Source organism: Pelecanus crispus, chromosome 8, assembly GCF_030463565.1.
Source record: "Pelecanus crispus isolate bPelCri1 chromosome 8, bPelCri1.pri, whole genome shotgun sequence".
In the NCBI taxonomy this organism is placed as follows: Eukaryota; Metazoa; Chordata; class Aves; order Pelecaniformes; family Pelecanidae; genus Pelecanus; species Pelecanus crispus.
Window position 1 is genome coordinate 37,693,101 of NC_134650.1, and position 12,859 is coordinate 37,705,959.

At 40.2% G+C, this 12,859-nt stretch overlaps 1 protein-coding gene across 1 annotated transcript in view; it reads right to left on the reverse strand.

Moving 5' to 3' along the window:
- Positions 1 to 12,660, reverse strand: part of LOC142594107 (transcription initiation factor TFIID subunit 4-like) — a 148,803-nt gene extending 136,143 nt beyond the window's left edge. The window contains exons 1-2 of the mRNA XM_075715154.1: positions 11,499 to 12,660; positions 7,497 to 7,669 (exon numbers count right to left, since the gene is read on the reverse strand). Of these exons, the coding sequence (XP_075571269.1) occupies positions 7,497 to 7,669; positions 11,499 to 12,660 (1,335 nt within the window). The remainder of the gene's footprint in view (positions 1 to 7,496; positions 7,670 to 11,498) is intronic.
- Between the last annotated feature and the right edge of the window lie 199 nt (positions 12,661 to 12,859).

Below are 12,859 nucleotides of genomic sequence, written 5' to 3' on the forward strand. Positions count from 1 at the left end.
ATAATGCATATGCACATGGGAGCTACTACTACATTGCTCAGGAACCTTCTTTATAGCATTTCCTGATCTTTGCATGTTCAATTTTATAGCCTTACTAATGTTTGAATGTTTTCTAAGAAGTTTTAAAAGTATGTTAATGCTCTAAAAATGTAAACAGTAGAATCTGTAAGTACTAAGAACTTACCCACTTACACAGAAAAAATTCACTCACCATGAAAGGAAAATGGTTTTGTGGTTAACGCATAGCTGAGACCACATATTTTTTACTTGCTCTGGCCTTTCAACCTACCTGCCTTGCTAACACAAACATCTTCTCCAGCATATTGCACAAGAAGTCCAAAAACTGTCTATACAAAAGAAATAGTACAGAACAGCTTATTTGATAATAGTGGTAATGCAACTCAGGCAACACCAAAGATTTATCAATTTGCTTAAAATTTCTACAAAAAGTAAAATAAGCATTTGTCAGAAAAGCAGAAAGGGTGTGGAAAAACAGTAAAAAACAAAAAAAAGCTCAATAAACAGAAAAGAATTACCAAAACTAAAAGATGACATAAAAATACAAACACTGCTGAAAACACAGGCATAGCATATTATCAGAACTATCTCAGATTTGAAAGGTTCCACTTCAGCAAGAAGAACAGCTTGTGAAACATCCGCCAAGTTTAGAATGGCTCCCAACATCACAAGTGACGGCAAAGACTAACGGTGCTGTTGTCTGCACCAAACACATTTCACAGCAAAAATATAGCCACTTCCAGAGCAGGTGATTCAGCACTTTTCACAAGTTCAAAAGACTTTTTTTTTCTTTTCATTTTAAAAAAGGATGGTAAAGTGAAACTTAACAGAAAGTGAATGTCAAAACACAGAAAACAAATCAGTAAAGTTTATATCATGAACTTGAAATTCTGTAGAGTAGAAGTTAGCCTAAAGCAAGAAAAAACAAAGCTAGAAAAGAAATTGTCATTTCCTTAAAAATACATCCATATATATTCATCGGACTATTTATGCAATGAAAAGCAAACTCAAGTGATTGGTAATCGTGTTTGTAACAGAAGAATTGTTAAGTAGCCCGCTTACGTGCCTAAATACTTGGACTAAACCATCAAACTTTACACAAACTTACACTACCTTTTCTGATCACTAAAAATATACAAAGCAACTTATTACTGGAAAACACATTTTGAATCAAACTTGAAACCTGAAACAAAAACATTAGTAAACTCTAAGACCAAATCAATTTTCAGCAGCAGTTCATGAAAATTCCAACATACACTATTTCACCTGATTTGTAAATTCTGATAACAGATACTCCATAATAAAATATTATGGGCCAGGCTAATGTTGGTCTTTCCTGTATGATACTCACTTTATATTCTTGGTGTACGGTAGCACTTTAATTTTGTAACATAAAATAATTTTAATTAAAAATAATTTTTAAAAAGGAACTTGTTTTTTGCTTTTTGGTTATGAATGTAAACTCAACTGGGTATTAAGATACTGAAACCAGCAAACAAAATCTGCATCAAAAGCATGAAAATCCATCAACTGTAGAAATGAAAAATGTAGATAAACAAAAGAAACTCACCAAAGATAAACTAGATGGCAGCACCTACCTATTTTTCATAATTTCGCAAGTATAAGCTTCAAAACAAGATATGGAAGCAAAAATGTAATGCATTCTAATCAGTTTTAAAAGCCTTCTGAACTTACTTATCTCTGAAGAATACAGTAATGCAAGAAAACCCACACTTATTTGACCTGCTTGTAATACAAGAATCCAGAACAAAATTTTTCTAAGATCAACCAAAGTTCCATCAAATTACAGCTTGTTTCCTAAAAATCCTGTACCTTAACTAAGATCCTATAGCAGATGAAATTTTGGCAACATTAATCACTTTTTCATATTCAGCTAAAAACTAAAAGGAAACTAAAATCATGAAGAAAGAGAAAATTGTTCAACTAAAACTATGCAGTTAACTCAATGTTTGCTTTAAACATCTAAATCTTTTTTATTTCATTAAATGTTTTTTCAAACAAGCATGTTATCACTGAAAATGTATCTACAGTATAACAAAATTGCACTTAATGCATCAAAAGATTGTAATAATCTTTTGTAAGACTGAGTACTTCCATGTAAAACGTAGGATACCGTTTTAAAAAAGTCAAGCCTCTGGTAGCTGCACCAAGAAGACAAATTTATATTCACAATCTGAAAAATGGTTTGGTTTTATGTACCTGAATATTTTGCAATATTTTTTTCCCTAAAAAAAAATGTAGTTAAGTGTGGTTAATATTCCCCCATTACAGTCCTCTATGACCTTATAATTGGCCCTAAACTAAAACTATTTTATGGTACAATTGTACCTATCCATGCTTTTCTTGAATATTTTACTTAAAGAAACCAGAAAGACTGTAAATGTAAAGGATCATTAAAATATCAAGTACATCTTCCTATTACAGGTACTTTGCTCAATTACTGCTTTCTCTCTACTATTCTGTTACTTTCCTATTCTGATTCTTCTGACTGAATCCATTTCACTACTTCTGACTCCGTGCTTCAGACACTGTACATCCTTTTGGGACACATTCCCATGCTCCAGAGCCTTTGAGCTTGGCATTAAACTGATCAGAATTGAGACCCTTCCTACAAGGTACTTGCTCATCCTGATTAGGCAGTTTTCCAGAATTCCACTAGGAATTGAAAACAAGCAGATTTTATTCACATTTTACACAGCAGCAATTGAGAGGAGGGTAAGTAAATGTCTAATCAAAGATTACCCCACCTAAGAGTTGAGAAAAGAGCCCAAGTCTTCCTTTCAAACTGGATTTGCCTATCTTCCAAGAATCTAATGCAAAATTGTCCCCAAAATTGTACTACATTTGCTTACATCCTCTACTCCTAAAAGCCGCAAAAAATGAGACAAAGGTATTACAAACAATAGAAGTCAAACAGTAACTTAAATAGCAAAGTCAAGCACTCAAAATGTAAGAAACATCAGATTTAAGTTTGCTGTGCAACATCAATTGTGTGTCTTGATTGCCTAGCTGAAGCTTTTATGTTTGTGCATTTATCATGCAAAGACTGTAATACACTGCACATGTACAGAAGAGATTAATGTAGGATGAACGGGAAGTTCCATATCTTAATCTTTCTGAACTTTTGTGTTTGTCACTGCAATCAAAAGATTTTTTTTTTTAACTTGGGAAGGCTATATCAGTTCCCTACAAAGGTAGGTACTACTGTATACACATATTTGACTTCTGAACCTTCAGCAATGCAACATGGAAGGATAAAGCCACCGTCTTCAAGGAAAGCATTACCCTAAGCCCATATACTAAATCCTAAGGGAAAACAGACTGCAAACTCTATTTCAACAGCTTCCATTGCTCCCAGAGAAAGGTGGCTCCTTCCTCATACACTGGCCTGGATCTAAGCCCATCTACTGAAGCTAGAGGAATTTTCATGGGAAACCTGATTCATTTTCCTCCCAAATAACTGGGAGAAGATATATCAAATGATGGCTCTGGGATATGGGAACAAAATCTTGTTATACTACCAGGCTGCAGAAGCAGTTTAGAATCTGGACAGCTCTGTATGTATCAATCAAGTCAATCTCATTTAAGAACATTTAAAACATTTCCTTATTTTCCCCTTGTCCTTTCTTGAGAGTAAAGAAAAAATTACTTAGTTGTCGAGAGGAGAGATTCAAAGAGATTTCAAATTTCATTGAACACTTTGGTAATTTTTCAGATGATCTTTCTTGTAGTTTTTAAAAATTAATTTATATTCTCCAGTTATCACTCTCAACATGTCTTAATGAGTTGCCAAAAGTAACTGCCAGCTTTTGCAATTTCTTTGGCGTGTTATTTAATAACCTGTGTTTCACATCTAACTACATAGCTCATAACACACTTTCTTAACGCAATAATTATTTAAAGTGTATATACAAATTAACTATAACACTGAAAACAACCACTTAGCTGAGTAACTTGACACTTGACGCTGGCTAAAAATTAGGACGATCTGAAGAAAAGCAACCATAATACCCAAGAAGCACAAAAGCTATGGCTTTCCTGAAACAGATCATACATTCTTCATAGTAGGATACTATTTCCTAGAATGCTTACGGTAGACCACAAATTTCCACCTGCAAAGACTTTCTATATAGGTAAAACACAAACTTGGTGATTGAAGTACATCACCAAATTGTACATATTTAAAGCACCTTGCATCTTAATCCAAATAAAGCTATCTTAAAATAAGTTAATAAAAACATAATAGTAAATTTAATGAGCTCTGCACAGCAAAATAACAATCATTCCACTAACATATTGGAGAGATAGGTATTCAATGTTCTAGAGGTTAAAACCTCATAGCCTGCAATGTTCATCAATCTTGCAAAATATTTCACAGGACTCAAGCAATTAGTGGTTATATTCTGTCTGTCTTGAGCTAACGGCACACACAATTTTTCTGTGTTTCAGTCACAGTGGAGACTAGGACTCTTGAGTCTTATACTTTATAGACATAAAAACATAAGACACTATTTTCCATACAGTTTAAATTTCTACTGAAAATTTTAATTGACAGAATTTAGCTTTCTGACACATCAGAATTTGATTGTGAAAGAAAAAAGTTTATAATCAAACTCACTGAAAAAATTACTTTTCAGTACACACAATCTCCTGTGTTTTAGAACTTGATCCTTTTTCTTGATTAATCATGACAACTACTCAAATGACACTTCTAAAACCTTAGCACAATATTTGTCACTGGACATTTCCCCCAGAAAACCAATGCATAGTCTCTGGTTATAAACCATCCACCTAATGAAACAGAAGTCTAGTGTCTAGTTCTGATATGATAAACCTTTAGAACTGAAACCTTTACAATCTGGTTTTAAGAGGTCATCAACCACCATTTTTAAATAACACTCTAAGGTCAAACATACATAAAACATAAGCACTATAAAAATGAAAGAAGAGTCTGCAGACCACATGCAGAGTCATGGAAGTTCAATGTACATTTCCCAAGGACAATATTAATTATTTCTTATCCTTGTTAATTACAACAAATAAAGAAATGATGCAGTACAGTTTGGGCAGCTACCACAAAGATCTGTCAAAGGAGAGGAATCCTGACAAGCTACGATACCATGATTCTAATCCCGCCACACTAAAATAATCAAACTTTTGCATCCTGTAAGACATGATTCATTCATAAGGCCTTGCTGTTTTCCTCTATTCTCAAGCAGCTTATTAGCACTAACAAGTGTAAGGGAATATCTATAATGCAGTGGGGTATTTATCTGGGCAGAACTCTGCGCAAAAACAATTACGTCTTTCTAATACCTGAACTCCTTCAGATTTTAGATATCTCTACAAACACATGAACATGCAGTATCCTCACAGGTTTATTTTCATATAAATCCAGCAAGTCAGATTATACTCTTTCTGCAACCTTAACTGTTTCATATAACTAGAGAACAGCTGCCTGAGGCCAACATGATCAACTCCCAACATCTACTGTGTACACATCTTAAGGTTGACTTTGGGATCTGAACTCCAGTCTTCTAATAAAGACTGAACACACACAGCCAAGCAGCTGGTCTACATTTTTGTATGCTTCCTAAGATTCTATGTACAATTAAGGTGTATTCCTCAAGCGTTTTCACACTACAGACCATTTGTTAATATTTAATTTGCTAAAAATGTTTCCACTCTGAATTTTAATTCTGTATGCTGGCCACAGCAGTTAAAGTTACATGAAAACTAACAGTATGAAACAGAAACAGATAAAACAAACTCATTCTAACAGAGATCGTATTCTTGGTACAGTCCTACCCCACAATTTCTGTTTTGCATTTATGCTATGCACTTGACTCAGGATCCATTGCTAGAATGTGTGTTACACAGTCCCTTGTAGTCACTACTAAAGAACTGATTGTACTTATTTACAAAGAAAGCCCCAGACAACCGAAGACAGACATACAAACAGAAAAGAAGAATTTGTCTGGATTTTTCTTGTCATCGAACTAGTAAAAAAAACCTCAACATTAGCACAGGCTTATCTCTGTGTTTATTTTTCCTGAAATACATTTATCTTTAAAGGCTTCTATAAGTCTTCTTATCCTTCCAGATATCACAAATTTAAACATTAAATAGCTGCCTCTTCTGCGAAGAGTTCTTTTACGCATTCCATCCAATACTGCACTTAGCTCTCTTCTGAGAGCATAAAGTTCTTCAAGGGTTTCCAGGCTTTTCTTTATGTCTTTCCTGAGATACATACATTCCATTGAGCTACAGTCTTCCTAGTGACACTCATTTCTAAAACATACATTCTAGTTGGCTACTCTGTTTCAGACTGCCTCATGTTAGTAATTTATTTTCAAGTCTCCAATTTTATTCTGGCTTCCTTCTCTTCCTAAAAGTTTATCACTGTTTTCAGTTTTGAATTAATAATCTTTTAGACTACAAATATGGTGTAATGCACAAAGCATATAATGGGACAGTAATCGAATGTTAAATAGCGGGAAATACATGTTTAAGTTATTGCAAGCAACCTATACAACAATCAATTAAAAAATTATAAAGACACCCTCTTCATCTCTTTCCACTCTAAATTACTTATCACTTCTGCAAACAAAGACCTTAGGCAAAACTACCTTAAATTCTGCCTATAATTATTATGGCACACCTGCCCTGTACTAACATCCAAAGATGTTTACCTCTGCATTTTAGTAAGATAGTTCAGCTCTAGCCCCAAATGGCCTGAAGCTAAACAGCCTCCCTATAAAATTTTAAACCAATGCAGCCTACCACGTAATTTAAAGAACAGTACACCTTCACCCTTGAAAATAAATCAGTTCCAAGTTGAAATAAACACACTCCATGGAAGAGTTTAGGGTAAGAAAGCATGCTATCCTGTCAATCCATATAAAAAAGGAAATGTAGTCATAACACAGACAAAACTTCCAAGTGTAGACAGATAATACCCAGAGGTGAATCAAAGGAATCAAACCTCTCTTCTCAATAAAGTATCAATAAAGTATATTAGAAAAGTTGATTATTGCAAATCCTTATACTGAATGTGCTTGGCTTTTTCTTTTCTCATTTCTAGTGAAATCTAGCTATCCTGTGCATCCATTCAGCATGCTGGGATATAACAATGTTTCTGATTCAGAGGAACAAGGGGCACTTACTGAACCAGCAGTATACAGTCCAAACTAAGTTCTGGCTAAGACTGAGCCGTCTAGCCCCCAATGATCTCACAGTCTGAACAAGGTCTTGAGAAACTCTACAAAGTAGATTTTTTCCGAAATACAAAAAAAATTCCTAGGCCTCAGAAAATAAAATGCATTTGAGTAAGTATTTTCTGTTTTCACAACAAAAAAAGGGAGGAAAGCACATTTGCATAAACATATGAGCTAATAATGTGTAAGACAGAAGAAAACATAAGGCACAAAAGTAAAGTGAAATCGAGCCAGGCATACCTGAGTTGTTGATAGGCGAAAAACAGGGCCAGTTGTGGGCACTGAAAGTCTAGGTGAAATGCTGGTAGGACCTTGACCCTGCGTTTGTACTTGAGCCTGCATTTGAGCCTGTGCTAGAGCCTGCTGAGGCACCATTACAAGCTGTCCAGCATCCGTGCGCACCAAGACCATACCTAATGAGAACAAAGTAACAATAACTATAAAGAATAATATGAAGAATAATATATGAAGAACTATCCAACTGCAGAATAAAATTAATGTATAGCACTGTACATTTTTCTTTATACTGTATCTTTTTTTTTATTCTGCTGTAACATGAGATTTTATTTCAAAGAAGAAAAGGAGCCCCTACTAGCAGACAAAAACTAATACCCAATTCAGTTTGGAATTCGAGTAACTGCCGCTTATGGATAACAGAGATGGAAAAAAACGGTCGCTTGAGCGTATAGGTGTACAGCAACTTTCAACAGTCTAGCCAGGTCAGCAGAATAAAATTAGAAAGAAATATTCATTAAAAGTAAACTATAACAATAATCCAGCAGCTGAGAACAGAATTCAGTATGAACATACCAGGGACAATGACATGAGAGCTTCACTAAAACAACAGCTCTAGGGGATGTGTGCATGCAAACATCAGGCCAGACACATTTCTGAGTATACAATATTCAAGATTTAGTTAATTGCTGAGCATCAACACATGGATTTATTTGGCACCCACCATCACCATACTGGGAGGCACTACCTGTGGTTTAGACATCAAGAAAAAATACCATCATACCCAGAGAACCAACACAACTACTCCTCAGCACAAAATGATACAAGCACAGATATTTTAGGAAAACACCAAAGGAATTGTTTCGAAATTAACAAAGTACTTGGCGAGTGTTTTCTAAGACTTTCTGGAAGTAAATGATAATACTTTCAGATTATTTACTATTAACACATTTCACAAATAGAGGCCTTCCACACAACACAGCCAGTGCCATCAAGTTTTGCCCTAAGTGTAACTGGCTTAAGTTGTCCACAATCAGCAGGACAGAAAAGGGGAGACAGCGGTTAAGTTGGTCCCTGCATCATCTGGAGCTTCACACTTATTCAAGATCACTGCAAAGCATGTGATGTGCTTTCTCTAGTTCGCTCAGAACTAAGCAGCAGTTCCCCAGCCAGATTATTTTACAAGAATTTCCAAGTTAGTTCCAGAATATATTTTAATAATTTAACCTAGACAGGATACTACATAGGATACAATGGGTCTATAAACAGAAAAACATCTTGCCTGTAACTATTGGAGAACCAAAAAATAAGGGTCTAATAAGTCAACTTATTCTGTTGATAAAGTCAGTAGGTACTGTTTCTGCAACTTACCTCTATGTGCAAATCGCTTCATATATATATATTTTAACTTTTCAAGGGGAAATAGAGAAGGTAAAAGCTTACATCTAATTATAAGCTTCCCAGGAAAAAAAACCCACCTCAGTAAATGGACATGACTTGCAACATATTGTGAGGATAAAGAAATTTGAACAGTATTATATCAAGCAAGTAACAAATTTCAAAAGTATCTTATACCAAGAAAGTCTTTCTTTCAGTGGCTGACATAGAAATACAAAACCCAATCCTGGGACAAACACGAGTGAACTGCAGCTCCAATAAAAGCCCTCACTCACGTAGTCTTAGGTGCTGCGAGCCAACCGTCACCGCTCAAAGCACAAAGAGAAGGCAAATTTCTGCTGCTACAAACTAAATAACTGTGGAAATCAAGCTAAGGTAAAAGGCATAGAGGGCTACAGCAAGGACCACACCTAAAAGACATGATCCTAACTCTCTTTCAAAGCCCAGAGAGTAATTTTTAAAAGAAGAGTTGGGGAAACAAAAAAAAAAAACCACCCAACCATAAAAATTCTTTAAAAAGATAGCATTTTAGGTTCATTGGCCCTTCAAGCACCAAACCTCAGGGTTTATATTTGTGGAAAATTCTGTAAGCAGATAATGTATTTGATATATGCCATTCCTAAACCATCTGGACACACAAAAATTAGTACGTTGCCAACCGGCCAAACAGGTACCACTTCTCTGATTATGTTGTGAACCTTATAAATCCTCATAGGATAATGCCTATCATGCATTAAAAAATACATGCTCTATTTGCATTACACTGATTCACAGGTGTTTTGTTAAGTTATCTTCCAATTTTCTAAAACTCATTCTGAATAAAAAAACAAAAATTAAGGTACTGGACAAATTAATTGCAACATGTGCCAGACAGTTTCAATAAAAGTTGCAGACATAATTACCACTATAGATGCATAAATGCTCACATATTAATGTTATGTTTTAATTCAGTTTGGAGGACTTTAAATTTCTTTTACTGAACAATATGTACAAATTAGAATCTGGTTAAATTATGAGATTAATTTTTCCTGTCAGCCACGTAAAGATGAAATACACAACCTATAAGTATTATATGCTAAAATAACCTGTTCTCAAAAACTGATTCTAAATTTCTGCTTTAGACAGAAGTTTACAATATGGGAGTTTCAAAATTAATTATAAACGATCCACTAATTTAAAGAGTCAAAACTCAAAAATAACATCGTATTTTCTGAACACTTTCATCTTAGAACATACTACCTTCATGTTTTGCAAATTTACTGGATTTCACACAGTCTTGTAATAAAATAAAATTATAACTTTCCACAGTATTATTTTCCATAACGTTTTCTAAACCTTGGACCAGATTGCTTTTAAGGGCTCTGTTTTCCTCTTCTGTTTGAAAACTAAGTAGCAGAACAAAGTATTGACACACTAAACTTCAGAAACTGTATACAAAGTTATGCTACATATTATCATATGTGTGAATTAATTATCAAACAGATTAGCAACAGGAAATTTAAGGCTAAAAGCACTAATACAGTCTGAATAGCAACCTCTTATCTGTTTTAAGTTAGTTAGGTCTTCATGAAACCACTAAGCTTTATCTGGTTGGAGCATTAGAATTTGGAGCACGAGTTTCACAAACTATGGCCAAGGATACAACTACTAAAAGCCCACTTAGAAGCAAGCTTCTACACCACCACTTTTTGCTCCATTTAGCTAATAAATATCAAATATTTTAAGAAACGTGGTGGAAGAAGTAAGTTATTTCAGACCACATCAATAGCTCCACATATTATTATACTATTAACAGCAAAAAATAAAAAATAGTTAAAATGTTAACTCATCTCCTAAATCAAGAAGGCACAAAGTTAACCAACTTTTTGCAACACGAAAATCTAAGTAGGGGACCACAGAACCCTTCAAAATTTCAGATGAAACAACATACAGTTAGAGTAGGAATCACTAGGATGAAGGGACGCTGTTTTGGTTGTCGGCAACCTTGTTGAACCTACATTTTTAGTAATGAAAGTTAAGAAACGAAAAAGAGAACAGACAGGACACAAGGGTTACTTCAGAGTTAGAAATAAAATCCAGTGATGTCAAGACTGCCCAGACGCAGCGGAGAACGACACCATCGCACTTACTGAAACGAACCATTTTGGATTAAATTACACAAGTCAGCCTGTATCTTGCCACCCAATTTACGGCGGAAGACGCTCTTTGAAGAAGGAAAACTTTTCAAGACCATCAAGAGTAAAGCAGAGTCCTCCAAAACATCCATAAAACGATTCTAACAGCCCAGCTTTTTCTCTCGTGCACAGCTGCTCACTACACCACTACAACTCACCTCACCGTGACCGCCGCTCTCTCCCTAAGACAAAACAAGTAACTCATCAGCCAGCAGTCATAATTACTTCGCATTAGCAACCGCCCGTCCCGTACCAATTACATCCCCATTAAGGGCAGCCCGTCTGTCAGACGTCGCCCTCGGACAGGTGGCTCTTCTTTTGTTTCCAGCACGCCGAGCAGCGGCCAGACAACTTTGGGGCGGGGGGGAAGCCACCTCGGCCAAGAAGAAAGGGTTAGAAAGAGCGGCGAGCCCCCGAGGGCCGCGTTTCCACTTACCGGGCGGGATGGTGAAGCCGGGGGGCAGCTGGATGGTGGTCTGCTGAGGCGGCCTCACGATCAGCTGGGGGGCCACGATCCTGGGGGCAGCGCCCAGCGCCGGCCGGGGCGACAGGGCCTGGGGAGCCGCGGGGGCGACGGGGAGGGCGGCCCCCGCCTTGGCGACGCCCGCCGCGCCGACCCCCGCCTTGGGCGCGGCGCCGGGGGCCGCGGCAGCGGGGGCCGGCGGGGCGCAGTTGACGACCGAGCCCGGTGGCGGCGGGGCGGGCGCGGGGCTGGCGGAGTTACTGAGTGCGTTTACTGCGGGGAGCGGGCCGTGCGCGGGCTTGGGCTGTGCCGCGGCGGCGTCGGCTCTGCCGTGGCTGCTGACTGGTGGGACTGCCGCCGGCCGGCCCCCGGCGCCCTCCCCGTTGGGCGCCGCCTCGCCGGGGAGCGGCGCGGTCGCGGCGCCCTCCGCCGCTCCCGCCGGCCCGCCGCCCCCCGCCGGGGTCCCGCTCCCCCCCGCGGCGGCCGCGGCCTCGGCGCGCTGCGGCGGCGCGCTGGCAGCGGCGGGCGGGCTGCCGCCGGGGCTGGGGCTGCTCCCCGCGTCCCGGGCAGCGGCGCCGGCAGCCACATGGTTGTTGACAGGCTGGGCAGGGGCGCCGGCGGGCGGGGGGGCGGCGGGCTGCGGCGGGGCAGGGGCGGCGGGCGCGCCGGGGCTGCTGCCGCCGCTGCTGAGGAGAGCCGCTCCATGTGATTGCTGCACACTACTACTGTTTACACTCACTCCCCTCCCCGCCGCCGCCGCTGCCGCCGCCGCCGCCGCTGCCGCCGCCGGGGGGGACGGGGACGGGAGCGGCCCCTGGGCAGGGGCTCGGCTCTCCGCGGCTCCGGGGCACCCCGCCGCCTCCTCTGCCCCGGGAGCGGGAGGAGGCGCGGGATGCCCTTGCTGCTGCCGGACGGGGCTGCTGCCCCCCGCTAGGCTCCCCTGGTGCTGCTGCTGCTGCTGCGGCTGCTGCTGCTGGGACGGGGCGGAGGTCCTGGGCTGGGGCGCCTCGGCGGAGCCCCGGCCGCCGGCCAGCTGCGATTCCAAGGAGCCCACCAGGTCGCTGACCGCCTTCTCGTCCACCTCCTCGGAGAAGAGCAGCATCTCTTCCAGGGGGTCCGAGGCGCCCGCCGCCATCTTGCGCTGAGCTGGGAGCCGGCCGCGCAGCGCGCAGGCGCGCCGGCCTCTGCCGCGCGCGAGGCACTCTGGGAGGGGCCGGCTTCCTCCTCCCCGCCCGGGGGCGGGGCCGCGCGCGCCGCTGGCGCCCGTGGCGGCCTCCGCGGGGCTGCGCTCAGAGGCCCGGCGAGGGCCGCGGCTCCGGCCCGTCCGAGGGGCG